General features: G+C 36.9%; 1 protein-coding gene across 1 annotated transcript in view; it reads right to left on the bottom strand.

The window, feature by feature from the left end:
* The window catches only part of LOC134541086 (eukaryotic translation initiation factor 3 subunit B), a 34,172-nt gene extending 14,337 nt beyond the window's left edge, over positions 1-19,835 (bottom strand). Inside the window, exons 1-9 of the mRNA XM_063384241.1 lie at positions 19,596-19,835; positions 14,637-14,832; positions 14,007-14,126; positions 12,431-12,617; positions 7,150-7,307; positions 4,828-5,029; positions 2,667-2,809; positions 854-995; positions 1-196 (exon numbers count right to left, since the gene is read on the bottom strand). Of these exons, the coding sequence (XP_063240311.1) occupies positions 1-196; positions 854-995; positions 2,667-2,809; positions 4,828-5,029; positions 7,150-7,307; positions 12,431-12,617; positions 14,007-14,126; positions 14,637-14,832; positions 19,596-19,731 (1,480 nt within the window). The 5' untranslated portion in view covers positions 19,732-19,835. The remainder of the gene's footprint in view (positions 197-853; positions 996-2,666; positions 2,810-4,827; positions 5,030-7,149; positions 7,308-12,430; positions 12,618-14,006; positions 14,127-14,636; positions 14,833-19,595) is intronic.
* Between the last annotated feature and the right edge of the window lie 368 nt (positions 19,836-20,203).

Genomic DNA, 20,203 nt, shown 5'->3' on the forward strand with positions numbered 1-20,203 from the left:
TGAGCAGGGACGGGGTGTGGCCCGTCTTGACGCCGTAGAAGCTGACGCTGATGTTGGGGCCGTCGCCGTGGATGATGGCGAACTTGGAGCCGACGGGCTCCCAGGCGAAGGCGTGGATCGGCTCCTTGATCTCAACGCTGTCCACCGGGATCTGCTTCTCCCGCATGTGGAAGATCTCGAAGTTGTAGTACATGCCCTGGCGACACACCACCACCCCCCGCCCGGCGAGTCAACCGCAGCTCTTCTCGACATTCAGTCTGACTTCCCCGTGAAAATTCGCTATCCGTCCGAGGTTGCGATACAAAGATTACCTCAAGAAAATATTTTGTCAGCTTACTTCTAAAACCTAAGTCCAGATTTTCCCAGTTTTATACTCCGGATGTGTTTGGTGTATTTTTTTCATTTTTTCATAGTGCATGTGCTGATAAAACCTCGTAAGTCAACTACTTAGTCTTTTGTTATATATATGTTACCACTAAGTTCACTTTTACAAATGCTCAACATTAACGTTTTGCAATGCTATTTTACAATTTTTTATTGAATGATGTTACATCTTTAAGCCCCAATTGGTCAATCACTTAAATAGTTTAAACATTACAAAAATGTTAAAACTAATTATTATTTTTTTCCAACAATCTAGCATTTTTTTTGTAATGAATGACTGTACTACAACTTCATCCAGAACAGTATTCACAGTTCGATTCGACGTTGCGAGAATTTTAAACATCCGATTTGATATTACAGCAATTTCATTTTCATTCCACAGTCTGCTACACAACACAGCTGATAATCCGTGTTTGTTACACGGTCAAGCACTGGGTAACGAGAGAAAACGACAAACGAGCATACTCACGGAGTATTTCAGTTCGTTCTTCTCCTTCCTGATTATCTTGCTGTACCGGTTGACGTTCACACAGAGGTAGTCCCCGGACTTCTGCCAGTGCATCTTGCAGTCCGCGACGTTGAACAGGTTCTTCGCCCGGGTCTCATTCCGACTGGGAAAAAAAGTTCGTTCATTTGCTTCAAGCGCCGTTGTAAAGTTTTAAAATTTAAAACAATAAAAAAAAAAAAAAAAAAAACCCTCTCTCTTCCTATATACTAATATATTTCCCTCTACAAATCTCTCTACTTGTATATACATGGATGCTACAGAAATAGAATCTAAGAATTCCCTGGCTTTTCCTGGTTTTCCAGAAATTGAAGAGAAAAATTCCCTGACTTTCTTATGAAGTACGTACCATAAATATTAACGTGCATATGATTAAATGTAATATAAAAATTTCAACATTAGGTAAAATAAGGTTTTTTTATTGTGTTATTTTGACGGCAGAATTGCGAATGTGTTTTTTTTCCCTTCGACATGGCTGGTGAGAGCTCTTCGGCCTATATTGCTGAGTTGAATACTTTTGTAGCACGAAGTGCAGTACGCAGAATTTATGTTTTAAGCAGAGGGTTTGATAAGCTGAAACTGTGACTCCTTGAGCCAATTCTCCTTAAAAGTAGTTTTCTTCAACATCTCTAAGCTAAAAAAAAAAAAGTACACATTAATATTTTCAGGTTAGGTTAAAAAAATGTTTATGAATTCTTAAAAAAATATTACAACACAAATACAAAAACTATTACAAATTCACACCTAGCAATATAACGGGCCTACTTAGAGAATTACAATAGCAGCATCACAACATGCAATACTCTTACATTCTTACAATGTTAACTAATGACTCTGGGGAAAAACATGTTCAGTTATGCATATTTTTTTATACACCATGTAAGTGTCATGCAACAGAACTCACGGATTATAACGGTTGAAAAAAAAAGTAATTAAAAAAATAGTTAGAAAAAATGCAAAAACATAACCGCACACAAAAGCCACGTGTTTTCGTATCAGCTTGGTAATTTTCAAAATGAGAAATGGTATTGCTTCTTTTATTAAAATGCACTTTATTTTCTTATGATCACATCAAAAACTAACTTCACTTGAACGCCTTTAAATTCACGTAATAAGCTTTGTACTCATCTTATTCCACGTGAAAATAGCCTTCAAAAGATAAATGACGCCATGCCCGTTCTGTAGTTCTCTACATGGAACGGAACAAAACACAAAGTCTCAAGGGCAAATTAAAAAGGATCAAAACACGAACAAATGAAGGAAGGGTTCGCTAGTGAACAAACGACTGCCTGGATTGGCCAGAAGTTATGGTGGGTGGTTGTAACAGCCTATTGCAACGGACAATCGTAGACCAAGTAAAAAAAAGTTGCAGTTGCCGTGTGCCTTAAGCAGCAGCCTTTTAGCGAAGTCGTTCGGTAGCGGTACGAGCGCATCAAAACAAAGCTTTGTTTGAATTATAAGCAACTTTAAAATTTCCAGAATTCATAGAGTTTTCCCTGACATTTCCCGGTTTTCCAGTCCTGTAGCAACCATGATATATTTCTTGTTCTGTATCTGAATCTCTTTTATGTCTACATCTTTATCCGTACAAAACAAAACACGAACACACGAACACATATATTTACGTATCTTTCCACATGTCATAGGTGCGACACAGGTGTACAAAACCACACGCGCAGTCGAGTGCAACTTTTGTGTCAAAATTTCAAAGCAGTCAGTGAAGAACTTTCAGAGATTTTTTCAAGATTTCGAAGGAACGGACGTTTCCCCCACTCACGAGGGTATCTCCAGCAGGGTGACCCGGGCCGGCACGTCCTTGTCCTCCGCCACCCAGTAGGCCAGCACGTTGTCCGTGGGCGACCACGAGAAGTCCCTGATGCCGGGGATCTTGATGCTCTTCTTGTCCAGCAGCCCGAACGACTGCCGCGCGACACAACCACACACACGCGTCAACACTCCGCCACGCCCTCGCAGTCGGGGGCGTAGCCAGGAGGGGGTTTCAGGGGTTCAAACAACCCCCCCCCCATCCCTTAGCGCCAAATCTTTAATTAATTTCTTATTCATCACAATTTAAGTACCGAAAACTGCTATAACAGCACTATTTTACACTTTAAAATCCAAATTTTCCCGGGGGAGAACCCCCGGACCCCTCGCTTAAATACCGGGGGGGGGGGGGGGGGGGGGGGGGGGGAGGAGGAGGAGGAGGAGGAGGAGGAGGAGGAGAAGGGGCACGCCCCCAAATGCTTCTTAACACCTCCCATACACAAATCCTGGCTACGCCACTGCTCGCGGTCACAGACAGCGCAAACCCTCTGCAGCCGGCGAGGTAAGCCGAGGATGACTTGTACGCAGACAGCTTTATGGACGTTAGTTATGCAAAAAAGGAACCAACCCACATGAAACCTATTCCGAGTATTTTTAAAGTTAAAGTTAATCATAAATTGTAATTCTCCTATTGATAATATAACGTGGGTATAATTTCAATGGTCTAGTATAAAAACCGATATAATAAGCAACGACGGTATGATCAAACTTGCACTGTTTTAATTTATTTTCAAATAAAATATAACAAAATTGTGGGTTGGTTCCTTTTTGCATAACTATGTCCATTTATAGTTATTGAAGTAGCTTGGCTTCTGGGTTGTAGCAGCGTCCTTGGCGATATATAATTCACAGATGTTTCGGTCCACATTGCAGTCGCCATCATCAGGGAGCCTACCTGATGACGGCGACTGCAATGTGGACCGAAACGTCTGTGAATTATATATCACCAAGGACGCGGCTACAACACCAGAAGCCAAGCTACTTCAGGAAATGGCTGTGAAAGCCTGCAGAACATTATTTATAGTTATTGTTTTTAATTTCATACAACGGCTTCATTCTTAAAAATAGTGTATTATTCAACGGATAGAAAACTAAAATATTTCTCAATACTTATTTCGCCATAATTATCTCAGGTTTACTAGCTCATGATGGACTTACACAATAAAATCAAAAGTAATATAAAAAAGCATAAGCTTGTGTAGAACAGCATTAATCAAAGGAATTTATTTATTTTTTTTTTTTTAAAAAAGATATGTTATCAATGTTATTAATGTAAAGTGTTACTAATAAGTACGGCTATGCCGTTCGGGTTTTCATCGGTCGGTCTTATTACATCACGAATCTCGGTTTTAAATATGAATGAGGTTAAAGTTGTTAATAATTTTTTTATCAAAAAAGTTATAAAAAGAAGAAACACAGAAAAGATGCAAACTCTATTTGAACTAGCCTAGGTACCTTAACACTTACTTTACCCATCTAAAAATTGTATAAGGGGTCGTCCATTAATCACATGTTTTTTTTTATTTTTTTTTAGCAAATTTTTAACCCCCGCTCCCCCCTAGTGATTTGTGGTGAGGTTTCAGACTAACCCCCCCCCCCCAATAAATCACGTGTATTTTTTTGGTACAAAATATTTTTAAAAATTTCAGATTATTATCTTTAAACATAGGTATAATCTAATTTAATTCAGGAAAATTAAGGAAAGCGATAAAAATGTCCAGACACACAATAAGGTTGCAGGCTTATTCTCACTGGCATAAAAATAATAATGAAGGAAAGGCTTACATGTGATTCACGCATGTATTCGGCGCCAAAATCACAGTCTCGCTGGCGACTGGCAAGCCGAGCCGGGCGGTTCATGTTGCGGCGGGCGGGGATATTGTTGCCTGGCTACTGCGAGTCAAGGTCCACGCGTCGCTTTTCGGTTTGGTAGAAATTGCGCGAAAAAAAATAAATACACGTGATATCTCTCTACACCCCCCTCCCCCCTTGTGATATTTCGTGATTTTTCCCGACACCCCCCCTCCCCCTTTCGATCCTCACGTGATTAATGGACGATCCCTAACGTAGAACCCAAAGAAAGATTGTCAGGTGATCAGGGACGTGACACTCACGGGCGTCCCGTACACGCTCAGCATGTCTGTGCCGATGCGAGCGAAGTACTGGTCGTCGTGCGACCAGCGGAAGATGGGCCACACGTTCAGGCCGTCCGCCACGAAGGTCCTCTTCTCCAGCCCCGTGCGGATGTCCCAGATGATGAGCTTCTTCTGGTCGCCGGGCAGGTCGTCTGCCTGTGGCGAGAACGTGACCAGGTACCTGCGGCAACGCCAGCCTGCCCCTCGGTGCCTGCCCCCTGATAAACCTGCCTTCACAAGGCCGCTGTTCCCCAGGTGGAGAAGCACGCCGCCCGGCGTGAGCACAGACAACTAAAGAACCCGCAAAACATCCTACAAACAACAAGATTTTAATGAACACACTATTACTTCGGACATATCCTACCGTGTAATGGTTAGAGACAAGATTATACGGCGAATTGTAATAAAAACTTTAACGCATGTTCAAAACACCGCTATTAACCAAAACTTTAGTGACACGGATGCAAAAATTTAATTTCAGTCTTATATGTCTTCCTTTCAAACTTTAATGTATTATGCATGAAATGAGTTTTAAATGCAGCTTTTTACAAAATTAAATACAGTAGAATCTCATTTTCATGTACCCGGGATATACGAATTATCGTGATTTAACAGTAATTTTCCTTATACTACTACTAATGCCCACCTTATGCGAAAGCATTTCCTGTAATTTACGTTGCAACAGCGCTGAATTTACTGGCAAACCATCAGAAAATGTTTATAGACTGAACAATAACAGTTTTAGCATACAGTGTTAAGCTTGTTTATTGTTAAGTTACTGCGTGTACTTGTGGTCACGACCGCTTCGTATGTCGTTGTAAACAACTTTCATTTTTAGTGCCCTTTGCCATGGTGAACCAAACAGCCATGGAACAAAAACTTTGGCTAAGTTAACATGAAAAATAAGTTCATATTTAACAGAACCTCGCATACAATATTTTAATAGTGTGTAAGACCATGCAAAAAAAAAAAAAAAAAAAAAAAAAAAAATGCTTTACAGTCTGGGCAATGACAGACTTGAGAATGACATTTTCTCCTCCTCGAATTACCATCAAAAATAATTCACATGACTTTCCCAGGATTTTGAGTAGGTAAGTTTCCCGACTTCCCCTTACCAATTAATACCTCCCCTACTTTCCAGAACGTTGACATCCTGTGTTTGTTATACAGGATGTCCGTGAAAGACGGCAATTTTTTTTTTTGGACCAGATAGAGAATAAATTTTCTGAGACAGGAAGTCTTTGCCGATTTTTTGATCCGACCCATAGGTAATGAGTATTTAATTAAAATAGTTAACCAATGGTAAGCACGCACGCACGCACACACACACACACACACACACATGCTTGCTTACTGCTGCTTGCCCCCTTATACTCTTGGCGCGCCGTGAGACAGTAAGCAGTAGTACCTTGCGCTTCTCTCTCTCTCCCCTCTGTAAGCACAGTCCCCCCCACTCTTCTTCTTTCTCTTAGAGCACGCTCATCATTGGTTAACTATTATAATTAATTACTAATTACCTATGGACAGATAAAATAATCGGCAAAGACTTCCTGTCTCAGAAATTTATTCTCTATCTGATAAAAAAAAAAAAAACCCTCTTTCATGGACATCCTATATAATACAATTATATTTGTGAAAAAACCTGTATGAAAAAAATATCACGGAAATCTCCATTATGGTCCCCACTCCTTTTATCTAAAAAAAATTCAAGCACTTTTCAAGCACATTCAAGGACTTTTTCAAAAATTTCAAGGACCCAAATATTATGAAATAATTTTAGTACGTATATTTTGAACACGTGCATATTTTTTTTTTTTTTCTGTCTATTACTTACAAACAGAAAGATAAAAGCTTATCGGAGGAACAGTACATTGCAAACTGGCTGAGTTTAACATTATACCGAACTTTTATCAGAACAAAAATATTGATGACACCACAACTGCCGATAAAAATAGTACATAGAAGATATCTCATCGTATGCCGTCGAAAAACGGGGCATTAATCCACGTAAAATTTATTCGAACATACCATAAATATAGTAAAATTAAATTGCTGTGCCCCACTTTTAGCTTGTTCTAAAAAAAAAATACAACGTAATTATAACTCTCACAAACAGCGTAAATTTTATCAAGCACTTTTAAGCACCTAAATGTTTTTTCAAGCACTTTTAAGGGCCCTTGATTACTTCAAACCATTTCAAGCACTTTTCAAGGACTTTCAAGGAGCGTGGGAACCCTTGTCCACGTGTAAGAATCTCATCCGCGAGCCACACAGGCCGAGGGCGGGGCGGACACAACTCACTTCTCGCAGGGGGAGAAGTCTATGAACTGCACCCCGTTGTGGCTGAAGCGCATGATCTGGCCGAAGCCCGGGCCGCCCCACAGCGCCACGCCCTTCTTGTGGAACGTGGCGAGGTACGAGCCGAGCGGAGACCAGCTCACGTACGTCTCCGACCAGCGCTGCCAACCACACACACAAAGACACTCGCAACCGTCACGTCGATTGCACCGGTCCACTGAACATCGCATCCTTACAGCAAATGTCCTGTTATTCCGTGCAATAACCAGGCCCCCGCGCGAAACTTCAACCAGGCGAATCAATCCAGGCTCTTTTTTTAAACATTCAACTTGACTTCGCCAGGAAATTTGCTATCGGTTTTACTCGATGCTTCAGTTGTGGTGCAAAGCTTCGTGTTTGTTGCAAAGCTTTAAAACATCGGAAGCCTAAGATTCGCTCACTAAAAACATTTAGTTTTATATTTTTGTCGCGTGTGTTCAACTTGAATGAAGTTGGTTAGTTAAAAAATAAAAAAAAATGGCACTGTTCGCTTTGATTGATGCTCAATATTAATATTTCGCACTGATATTTTATAATTTTTTGTTGAATGATATTATACATAAGAGCACAACTGGTGGATCACTTAATCAGTTCAAACATTACAAACGTTAAAAGTAATCAGAATAAGGATTTCCAAAAAACGGTCACAAAAAAATCCTTAATACTTGTCAGCACTGCTTTGGGTAGCTTTCTTAGAAAACATTTTGGAGACATGTCAAAAAGTTAACAAAAAAAAATATGTATATATTTTTTTTAGATGCTTTTCAGAATTAACATTTAGAAAATTACATGTTTGAAATAATTTCAAACGAGAAAAACATTGTTAAGGTTACTATCAATATTTTCTCATTATTTAATTCACTAAACCACACTATTTTCCCTGACTTCAAAATCTTTCACATCTACCAAGTTTTCCAAAATCCAGTGGGGATAAAATACTCAATTTTAAAAGAAATCATAATTAGGTTTAAATTAGTTTATTTTACTTATTCTTTCGACACAAACGACAAACTCATTTAAGACATTGACACAGAAATTAGCATACTCGTCGATCTCTATATAATTTAGCCCAGTAGCACTCAGAAAAGATTAAGCCAATAATATTACCATCACTGGCATATCAGGGAAAAGTCTACTCATCATTGTACTAATAGGGCAAGAGAAGTAAATTGTACAAAACACATTAATAAATAAAAGTTTCCAATTCTTTGGTGACAAATATTGTTTAAATGTTAAGTCACACATTACAATAAATCCTCGGTATAACAAACTTGAAGGAACTGATTTTGGGTGTGTTTGTTTTAGTTAAGTTTCTTTATTACGAAGTAAATTAAAAACTACCAAGTGATATGTACTACAAAAATAAATAGCTGTATAGTTAATAAGAGTTGAATTCAGGATGCTAAGGGCCACAAATCTAAGAAAAAAATTTTCAGGTCAATAAAATGGAGAAATACTTTACTTTGCCTCAAGTCATAACTGTGCAAACCAGCCTAAATCTTTTGTAGGTCAACCTTTTTGCCTCCCTGATCAACAGCATACAGAATTTTCAGTTTTGTGGTAAGAGATACTTGTTACTTTATGTTTTTTTTATTCATTAACTGAAAATGAAAAATACATCACCGAAAGCTAAGTCTCGTCATAAACCATCATACATGGTTTGTCCAACCATAACCTAATTTGTAAGCAAAAAAAATTAATCCATCAAAACTTACATCCAAATAATAAAACATGTCAAGTAACATTTATTTTACCACAATTTGAAAACAACTCTTAAATTCCTGCAAGGTTGCTACGTGGGATATGCGAGAAATTTAAAGACAATGTTTGCAACATTGATAAATCAAGTGCATTTTATTTTGTTAGCTAATGTTGGAACTGTACAGTGTGTTTAACCTCACTAGCTTTAAGGTGTGTTTCAGTATATCAATACTTCTGTGGTCAATCAATTGTAAGATGGCGACAGAATTGGTTTATTTGCTGAAACGTAATATGTATATTTAAGCAAATAATAAAAAAAAGACAATTATACAGAAACATTTTCAAGATTTTTGATTTTCCTTTGCTTTAACGGATGTTTTTGGTGGAATTGTGAAAAAATACTTTTGTTATTTAGAGGTACAAATGCATAAGGTTATACAGCATTTTTGAAGGACCCAACAGCTGTTTTGTTATAACAAGGAGTTAGTTGTGCCTTAGGTAGAACTAAAATTTAACCCAATAGCACTCAGAAAAGATTAAGCCAATAATATTACCATCACTGGTATATCAGGGAAAAGTCTACTCATCATTGTACTAATAGGGCAAGATAAATAAATTGTAGAAAACTTATTAAAAATAATAATTTGCCATATATCTGTAATTAACCTTTTCTAAATGTTATGTCACATATTATTAATTCTTATTACTCGCAGCAACTTAAGTAGAACTCAAAATTTACCCCGGTAGCACTCAGAAAAGATTAAGCCAATAATATTACCATCACTGGTATATCAGGGAAAAGTCTACTCATCATTGTACTAATAGGGCAAGATAAATAAATTGTAGAAAACTCATTAAAAATAATAATTTGCCATATATCTGTAATTAACCTTTTCTAAATGTTATGTCACATATTATTAATTCTTATTACTCACAGCAACTTAAGTAGAATTCAAAATTTACCCCGGTAGCACTCAGAAAAGATTAAGCCAATAATATTACAATCACTTTCAAATCAGGATAAGTAAATTTATTCAGCAAGAGTAATAAATTGTACAACGCACATTTTAAATAAAAAGTTTGCCATAATTGTGTGAAAAAAGCTTGTCTAAATCTTTGCATAAACTTAGGTACAACTAATACTTAGCCCAACAGCACTCAGAAAAGATTAAGCCAATCAGTATTACTGTCATGGTCATATCACAATAAAGTCTACTCATCATTGCACTAATAGGGCTAGAGTAATACATTGTACAAAACCCATCAAAAATAAAAACTTGCCATATTTTAGAGACTAATCTTTTCTAAATGTCAGACAGTAACTATATTAATACAGACATCAAAGAAGTATGTTTAAAAAGATAAAACTCGGAATAAAAATTATGCCTACAACAAAGTAGATGCAAGCAATTGAAGCAACAAACCATGTTATTATTTTACACTACGTTAATCTATTAATTTTATATCATATTTTGCTGGTGCCCATTTTCTTTTTCAACGTGCAGACGAATGAGTATGGAGTGTGGAAGTATGTTGTCATCTCTCACTTATCGCCACTCTGCCTTACCCTCATAGACATGACATTCCAGCGAACACCCAACACTATACTATAAACAAACGCAGTGCCTTTGTAATAGGAAAATTAATCAAAATTTGAAGTTCCCATTGAGTACACTACCGTGTTTTATCGCATAATGGTCGCACGCTCGTAATCGTCGCAACCATATTTTAGGCTGTCAAAATAGTGATAAAAAAACTTCTCGCCTAAACGCAGCATGATGTTTTTGGGCCTGCTAATAGATGCCAAGCGCTTTGTGTAGGTATCTTTTCCGTATAAAACGATGCATTTTAAAGTAGAAATCTAATATTTATTCAGTCATTACCACTTAATAAATTAACGGAAAAATACGAAGTTGTTTGACGTGTTAATTTTCTTATAAAGAGGTTTTTAAACGTTATTTCCTTTATCTGATCGTCTGCATTGCTGCGGTGTAGGTATAATCTAAAATTTAATTTAGGTCATTACCACTTATTTATTTAATTAACGGAAATACAAAGTTGTCTGACGTGTAAATTTTCTTTTAAAAGACGTTTTTTAACTGTATTTCCTTTATCTGATTGTCTGCGTTACCGCGGCGTACCGCTTATAAAAATGTAGCCAGCGCATCATTCATGCTTGGTTATGTTGCTTCCCGTATAAAACGTGCGCACGTAGTCCAATATCGATATCTCACCGAGTGCATAAACGCTCTCTCTCTGTCAAGTACTGAGTTAACTACATTTGATAGCCTGCATTCTTTCGTGGCAAGTGTGTACTACGACGTTAGATCACGTCAGATTCAAGTGGCTTGCGTTCGCGTTAGAGTTTTGGTTTTTCTAATTAAAGTTGAAGAAATATTTTTGTTTAAGGAATTATTAACATAGATTGTTTGGCGTGCTATTGTATACACCATCTTTTTTTAAATAAACGAACTTTCCATGAACTGGTTTTGTTTTTATGAATAACCTTACCTACCAAAATTTTTTTTCCCCGTATAATCGTCGCACCCTTACTTTTCAAACTTGATTTTAGAATAAAATGTACATTATACGAGAAAACACGGTATGTTCTTATTAAAACAAAATTATGATTTGTGTACCATGCCAGTCTACACAAATCTTTTAAAATGGAAAAAAAAAAAGTCATTTTCGGCACTCTAAAGCAAATATTAATTGATATTCCCAATGTTTTGTAATGAAATAATTAAACCTATGCAAATATCAGTTTTTTTAGTTTGAATCACATGTGAATACCATATCAATCTGATTAGTAAAAGTGAAAACAAAAATCTAACTAAATTTTTTTTTTCCCATCATGTAACAAATACACATAGAGAAAGAAAAAATTCTAAATTAGTATTTACTTTATTCCTTTTGTTTCTGAGTTACTTTTTTTCTCATACTTGCATAGAGCAAGTTAGCGACATGTTGCATGGCGTTAGATCAAGGTTACCTATCAATTTATACGCCGTTAAAAATATGGCATTCACTTCTTTAAACGGCCATCGCAATTACGTGTGTGTGTGTTTTGTGATCTAGTCCACGAAAGTGTATATTTATTTATTTTTCCACAGCACTAGTACCTGTGATAAAGTTAATACAAGTAGCAGTTTGTTTTCAAGTTTAAAATCTCACAAATATGCTTTGTTTCGAATTGTTCACACAATTTTTCCGCTACTGTTAGCGGGACGGCAGTGTAAAAAAATTTGAATATACTTATTGCATGTTTTGAAACAATTACACAGTTTATGATCATAAAATCCCTCCGAAACGACAAAAAATGAGTATTTCCATCGCACAACTGTGAGGTCAAAGCATACCTCGCGAGGCATGCCACCTCAAATATTCGTTAACAAACGGACGTTCGTCGTTCGAAATTCCCGCAGGCCTATAAATATTTCCTACGGCACGATTGTACAGTTTGATGGCAGTCCACCACGTGCTCCTGTCTCTGAACTACTTGAATGCTGGAACAAGTGCTATTCGCCGTCTCTGAACTGCCCACCTGGCGCTCCTCCACGATGGTGGGCTCCGGGGCGGAGTTGAGCCAGATCTGCACGGTGCTGTTGGCGGCGTTGATGATGCAGAACTGGTCGTAGGCGTCGGGGTCCAGCAGGTAGTAGTGCAGGTTGCCCAGCTCCTTGTAGGGCTGCGGCTGGGGCGGCTCCCAGTCCCCCGGGATGTCCTCGTACCTGCGGCCGGCCCCCTTACACTCACTCCCCCTCTCCCTCTCACATCTCCATCCGTCCCTCTCCAACACATTTCTAGACATCTGCGAATTGTGATTTTTCAGTTCGAATCGAATTTCAAAGCGCGCGTGCATGCAGTCTGCGAGATATCGATATCGATCTCCGACTACGTGAGAGCGCTCTGTAAAGGAATACAGGAACCAACACAACCAAACTGGCACTTGGCGCTGATTACGTTTTTATAAGCGGTATAAAGAGACTCACGAGATGTTAAAGATGAAGTGTTTAACTTTTAAAAACGTCTTTAAAACGTGATTTACACATCAGATTACTTTGTAATAGGATTAATTAAGTTAGTAAGCAGTTTTATCAGAACGAACGGCGTAAACTACGTAAAGCAATAGGCGCGTTGTAAACAACGGGAATTCATTGCATTAATCAAATGAGGTTAAAACGGGACATAAATAAAATGATTAAAATAACGTGAAAACGTTAATAATTGTAACGTAAATAAGGGGTTTCTATGTATAATTTTTTGTATGTGGAAGATGTAATCGTCCATTTACATTTCTTTTAAAAATGGGGGAGGGGGATGTCTTATATTAGTGTATCCGGGACAGATTTTGCAAGTCGAATTATTGTAAAATGAATTCGATTTGAATTTACGAATCGAATATCAAAAAATTCGAACTCGAATTCGGAAATTTCGAATATTCGCAGAACCCTACACATTTCCCCCCCTCTCACTCACATTCTCCCACCTTCTCTCTTTCTCTCACATTCTCCCCCCCTCTCTCACACATTCTCCCCCCCTCTCTCACACATTAACCCACCTCTCTCACACATTAACCCCCCTCTCTCTCTCACATTCTCTCTATCTCTCTCTCACATTCTATCTATCTCTCTCTCACATTCATCCTGTCTCTCCCTCACATTGTCTCCGTCTCTCTCTCTCTCTCTCTCTCTCTCTCTCTCTCTCTCTCTCTCTCTCTCTCTCTCTCTCTCTCTCTCTCTCTCTCTCTCTCTCTCGCCCCCGGGCCAATAATCAGGTCCTCGCGTTTCATTATACATCAGAGTGGTTTCCACGTGGACCCGGCGTGATCCATTTTCAAACTTACACTATCTAGTTTGAAAACATACAAGGACTGATTTGAAAAATTTTATGAGGCAGCTAAATAATTTGAACTGCTTTTGGAAAAAAAAAAAAAAAAAAAAAAAAAATTAAACGTGACCCCTGTTGTATCGGATATCAAAGATGAAAGCAGTAAAAAAAATTCTTAAAAATGATTAACACTTACATCACCCTAATCTTAATCAAGAGAGCTGCAATCTCTATCTCACACACACACATGCACGCACGCACGCACGGAGACGCTGCGAGCACACACTCACTTCTTGAAGTCGGTGAACAGGTTGACGACGAAGGTGTGCTGCTTGTCGATCTTGTAGTTGTTGGCCAGCTTGACCGCCTCCAGGGCGTGCTGGGGCTTGCCGTACTCCAGGAATATGTACCTGCCAACAACGCCCATTCAAACGCACACTGCAAACTGAGAATAAGACGCACTATAGGAGAAAAGCGACATGATCGCTGCCGCTTAAGTGTCCAGGCCAGGTTCATAAACCATGCAAAAGCGCGACGACACAATACGCACGAAATTCACTTTAAAAAGCAAGAGACTCCCGAGAAATCACCACCCCTACAACTCTGAACTGCACTACGGAAAAAAACTACATTAATCTGGATTTTTCCGATAAAACATTTTTCACGAAAATGTATTTAATTCCTAATAAGTCTGATTTTAGGACATCATTTGCTTTCACTGCAAGATATTTTAATATGATAAAACATGATATAGGTGATAAAAGGTAAATTTTAGTAATCCACGTACAATTCACTTAAAAAATACAGGGTTTTTCATACTTTATAAACTGTATTTGAAAAAGGTTTTTCCCCCCTCCGGCAGTTATCCGCACGGTTCACAAACCCGGCCTGGGAAACGAGTCGAGCCCGCCGGTCGTTACCCCTTGGTGTGCCCGTTCTCGTTCTTCGGGTAGTACTCGCTGACGATGGGGCCGAACTTGGAGAATATCTTGTTGATGACGACGGACAGCTTCTCGAGGCGGTCGGGCCCCACCTGGGGCACGCCGTCCACCACGATGACCGACTCCACGCCATCCGTCTCGTGGGGCTTCTGCTTCAGGAGGTCCCCCAGCAGCTCTGCGCACACACCGGCGGTCTCAAGCCCGGCCCACCTCGCCAGTCTTTCCTCACTGACAACAACATTTTGGTAAGTATGTAGTTGGGCGATATGTGTTAAAAAAAATTTTAAAAATCCAAAAATACTTTCATTCTACACTCTTCAACTTCCTCTTTTCATTAAACCCGGCGGAGATAAGAAATTCTAAATACTTTAGGAGATATAAAATTTTTTAATTTTCATCACAATACCTGTGCATTCATGCGGCATTGACCATTGTTTCTTGTTTACGGTATGAAATTTTTTTTTCCGCAACGTAGGTGAACGACTACATCATTTTCGACTAATGGCAAAGGAACTGTACCAGCATCTAACTTAGGTGAGTTTTTAATGTTTCAAATTTTAATGTTTTATTTGTTATTTGGATGTTGTTGGGCAAGTAATAAGTAAAAAAAAAAAAAATTACGCGAGTTCCTACTGTTCATCCTTTGTCCCGGTTTGTTTGGTCAGGTCAGTTACATTATAAATACTTTAAAACTAAACAACCATTAAAATTAATTCACATTATTTTTAATTTCCGCTTAGTTTTAAAGTATTTATAATGTAACTAACCTGACATAATAGACCATTTTAATTAATTAGGCACTCACGAACACACGGAAAAATAAAAAATTGAGGCGGTCGAATTATTGCACAGGTCTTTATTGCGTAATAAGAACGGCGATACCTCCTAAAGTATTTGGAATTTCTTATCTCCGCCGGGTTTAATGAAAAGAGGAAGTTAAAAGCATAGAATAAAGGTATTTGCGAATTTTTAATTTTCTTTTTAACAAATATCACCCAAATACTTTATTTACCAACATTTTACTTCTATAATAACTATAATCAGGGTTGAAAAAAATTAAGATATTCTATTTTAAAAATACATCATTTAAAAAGCCCACTTTGTTTAACCCGTATTTTAAACCAGCCATAATTGCTTCTACTAGGAGTGTACACAGGATTTCATTTGGAGGTGGGGATTTAAAACCACTTTTCCTGCTGTTTTCTTGGATATTTTTTCCAGTTGTTGGCTTCTATCATTTTTCATTGTTCGCAATACATTTCCAAGTAGGTATTTAATATAGTCTAAGATCCCGATATAAAACGACCTTCACCGAGATGTTTATTTCATGAAACGTATTTTATATTTAATTTAATATGTCAATAAATATATTGCATATGGGTTGCCTAACAAATTTTAGTCCAGGGTATTTTTAATTAATAATTAAAAATTTTTTTTTGAAACATTCCACCGGTGTGATTATTAGATAAACTCTATACCAATCGAAAGTATGAAGCCCACAGAATATGCAAACGTTAGGTTGCCTATTTTTTTCCGGTCACAACTATCGGGTAGCCAGGTATAAACAGGTAAATCTATACTAGCATTTTGCAACGGTCTGCTTATTGAATTGAACTTAAATAAAATTAAAGATTATTTAATTATGAACACGGTGGTACAGGGTTGCCTGCGAAAAATCAGTCCCTAATTCCGGTTGTTGAATTTTAAAATGTAAAATATCGCTGCGAGTGAATGTGTGCGACTGAGAGGTCCCAACCAACCATCCCATGCGATAGAAGAGGACACAGCATAGCAGCTGTTTAAGGTCCGCCCATTTAAGGTGCGCATGCTATTTGTGCTTGAAAATGAAAAGGTTAGCGATAGACGCGTATATGCTGTGCATCATTTTGGAGTAGATTGTTGCTATAGATACAAGTGAAAAAATGTGCTACTATTTATTGTTGGAAAACATCGCCAAAAAGTGTTTTTTTGTGTGATTCGGATGACGAAATAATTGATTTTAATGATGAAACTTTTAAAAACTGTATATTAAAGTTAGCGGTCACTTTTTTGTAGCACGTGGTATGATAACCTACAAATTGGAGTGATGCACTGGATAGCTCAACAAAGTTGTATTTAAAGTTTTTTTTTTTTTTTGAAAAGCTAACTTTAATATAGTTTTTAAAAGTTTCATCATTAAAATCAATTATTTCGTCATCCGAATCACACAAAAAAACACTTTTTGGCGATGTTTTCCAACAATAAATAGTAGCACATTTTTTCACTTGTATCTATAGCAACAATCTACTCCAAAATGATGCACAGCATATACGCGTCTATCGCTAACCTTTTCATTTTCAAGCACAAATAGCATGCGCACCTTAAATGGGCGGACCTTAAACAGCTGCTATGCTGTGTCCTCTTCTATCGCATGGGATGGTTGGTTGGGACCTCTCAGTCGCACACATTCACTCGCAGCGATATTTTACATTTTAAAATTCAACAACCGGAATTAGGGACTGATTTTTCGCAGGCAACCCTGTACCACCGTGTTCATAATTAAATAATCTTTAATTTTATTTAAGTTCAATTCAATAAGCAGACCGTTGCAAAATGCTAGTATAGATTTACCTGTTTATACCTGGCTACCCGATAGTTGTGACCGGAAAAAAATAGGCAACCTAACGTTTGCTAATTCTATGGGCTTCATGCTTTCGATTGGTATAGAGTTTATCTAATAATCACACCGGTGGAATCGAATGTTCCAAAAAAAATTTTTTTTAAAATTATTAATTAAAAATACCCTGGACTAAAATTTGTTAGGCAACCCATATGCAATATATTTATTGACATATTAAATTAAATATGAAATACGTTTCATGAAATAAACATCTCGGTGAAGGTAGTTTTATATTGGGATCCTATACTAATATATTTTGGTAGTTTGCTAAAGAGGAAACTGGCGCAATAAAAAAAAAGCCAACACATGTTCATTTTAGAAGTTTTTCTAATTACGTCATTAAACATCCCGTAAATAGAGATTCACATTATTAGAATTGTTTCATTACTGGACAAAGAATTCTTAATGACACAGATAGGTTAACAAATCTGTTCCACATTTTGTTTTCACAATGCAATTTTACAAGTGAAAATGAATAAAACAAGCATTTTCAGAATCATTTTTAGAAAAGGAAACCCTCGGTACAGATTCTTGAATCTACTCAAAGGGACTTCCATTACACCTTTATTTTTATTTCTTAGCCATATAGTGTTATAGTCTCCACTCACAAATGGTATACAGCAATAGAAGCACTAGCGAAAGTCGCTCTATCATCCCGCTTCACCGATACAAATAAACCCCCAGACTAGGTGGGCCACTTAAAGAGAAAAAATAAATAAAAGTAACTTTAAGGATGTATATATTCTCTCAGAAAGGTGCCTCCAGAGCACACGCGAACAATAATGGGGACTAAAACTGCCTACCTACATCACCATTAACAATGCAATTGATATGTTAACATTTTCAGTTTTTTTTTTCCACTATCATAAGTTATTTAATTATGTATAAGTTTTCAATAACGTGATTTTTAGCAACTTCTCTGGTCTTCATAGATGTTTGCACCAACAGAAATGAAATTTAAAAAGCATCTTAGCAGGATAATCAAGCAACATTAATGGTAATTATCTAGGTCGCACCCAGAAAAAAAGGAAATAGGTAATATTCTTACAATATGGCTTCACCATGAAGTAACAACAAAATATAAGAAAATACTTTTTTTTCAAACACTAGATGTTCCTGTAATTTATAAATTCATAATGGTTTCAAGAAATTTCAATTTATAGCTTACATTACAATACCGTGTACATGACTGCCACTATGTTTTACTTTATGTTGCTGATCATGTGGTTTTCCACAATAAAGAATGTGTATATTTTGTAATTAGATATTATGCGGCAATGGAAGGTAAATAAATTTAAAAAAAAAGTGAGTCCCTACTGTGCATACAAACACAAGCATCAACCCTTGACGGATTTATTTTTTATCAGTATGGAGGCGCGAAGCACAGACTTTTTACATGCCATAGCATAAAACCTGACTTACAAAAAGGAATTATGACTGATACAATTAATAAATCCTTTCACGTGTTAGTAAAATCAACTTCTTTTTTTTCTCTCAATACTATTTTGATGTTTGCAAGATTTAAGTAATTAGCATATTTAACAATTTTTGATCTGTATTAATATTTTAGCTTAATGTGTATATTTGGAGTTTTTTTTACCGTAACATCTGTAGCCGTGTTAATATTTATCTGTATACATTTGTATTTATTTTTTGTAATAAATGGTTATGATAGTAACTGTATTACTGTAAAAAATCATGATTTACTAATTTTTGTAGTTTAAACACTTAGTTCTAGTGATACAAAAACATTTAAGGATATAAAAATTAATTTTTTTAATACTGAAAATGGGCTTTCCATCGGAACCCTTATCTATCCACGAGTAAATGTTTACGTCAATTGCACCCCAGCCTATATTGTAGCATATTCCCACCCTATTCCAGAAATTGGCTGCGAGCCATATCACCGACACTTCAAGATGATTACGCAGTTCCCAATTTTAGCTACGTGCAGTAATTCCACGGTAAAAGCAACGCTCACATCGTAACATCCTGTGTATTCAGGGAAAAAAGTGCACGAGTTGACAAACACGCAGTTCCAAGTTGTTTTGCATCAAACGTCACTTTGTACAATATGTCTATTAGATCGTCCAAAAATTTTAAAGCAAAAACACTTAACATTAACTACAAGCGAACTGTATACACGCTTCAAAGACCACTTAGTCAAAAAATTACATGTCTAGAAAATACTGTATTATCACAAAAATTTGTGTGTTTCGTTAAAATGTACTCCCCATATGCACAACTGAGACAAGAAAAGATTAGAAATACAAACTCGCCTTCATCAGAAATTGGGTCCGTATATCCTTCTGGATCGCTGAAGTTTGGCTCGTCATCTTCGTTGCCTTCATTCTTCGCCGACTTGTTATTTTCATTACCGTGTGATGCCTTTTCGGCATCTTTCTTTTTGGCCATCTTGGAAACCTCGTGGAACGAACTGGCTGCTGCATTACGGGCGGAACAGGAAAGGAGCACGTAGTAGATTAAACATGTTAAGTAACATTAACAACTAAACAATTACTTATAAAAATGTTAGGATGTTTTTTTTACAATATTATAGGCATTTCATTCAACGAATTACGTAGCAGACACATTTTAAAAATATATCATATTCATATTAAAATATTTAAAGATTTTTCAGTATTTAAGAAAATTGACTACCTTTGTACTTAATATATTTGATCTGACACAGAATTATTAAAGGAATTTTATTTTGAAGTATAACCTTTTATAAGGAAAAATGGGCAAATAGGGAAAACGAAAAAAACAAAAATGAATAACACCATATTGGTTTCAATAGTGTTTAGGGTGAAGCAATTTTTTTTTTAATCGTTTGATAAGGAAAACTTATCTTCGTTAGGGCAGAAATTATACATAAGGAGATCTA

This window comes from Bacillus rossius, chromosome 18 (assembly GCF_032445375.1).
Source record: "Bacillus rossius redtenbacheri isolate Brsri chromosome 18, Brsri_v3, whole genome shotgun sequence".
In the NCBI taxonomy this organism is placed as follows: Eukaryota; Metazoa; Arthropoda; class Insecta; order Phasmatodea; family Bacillidae; genus Bacillus; species Bacillus rossius.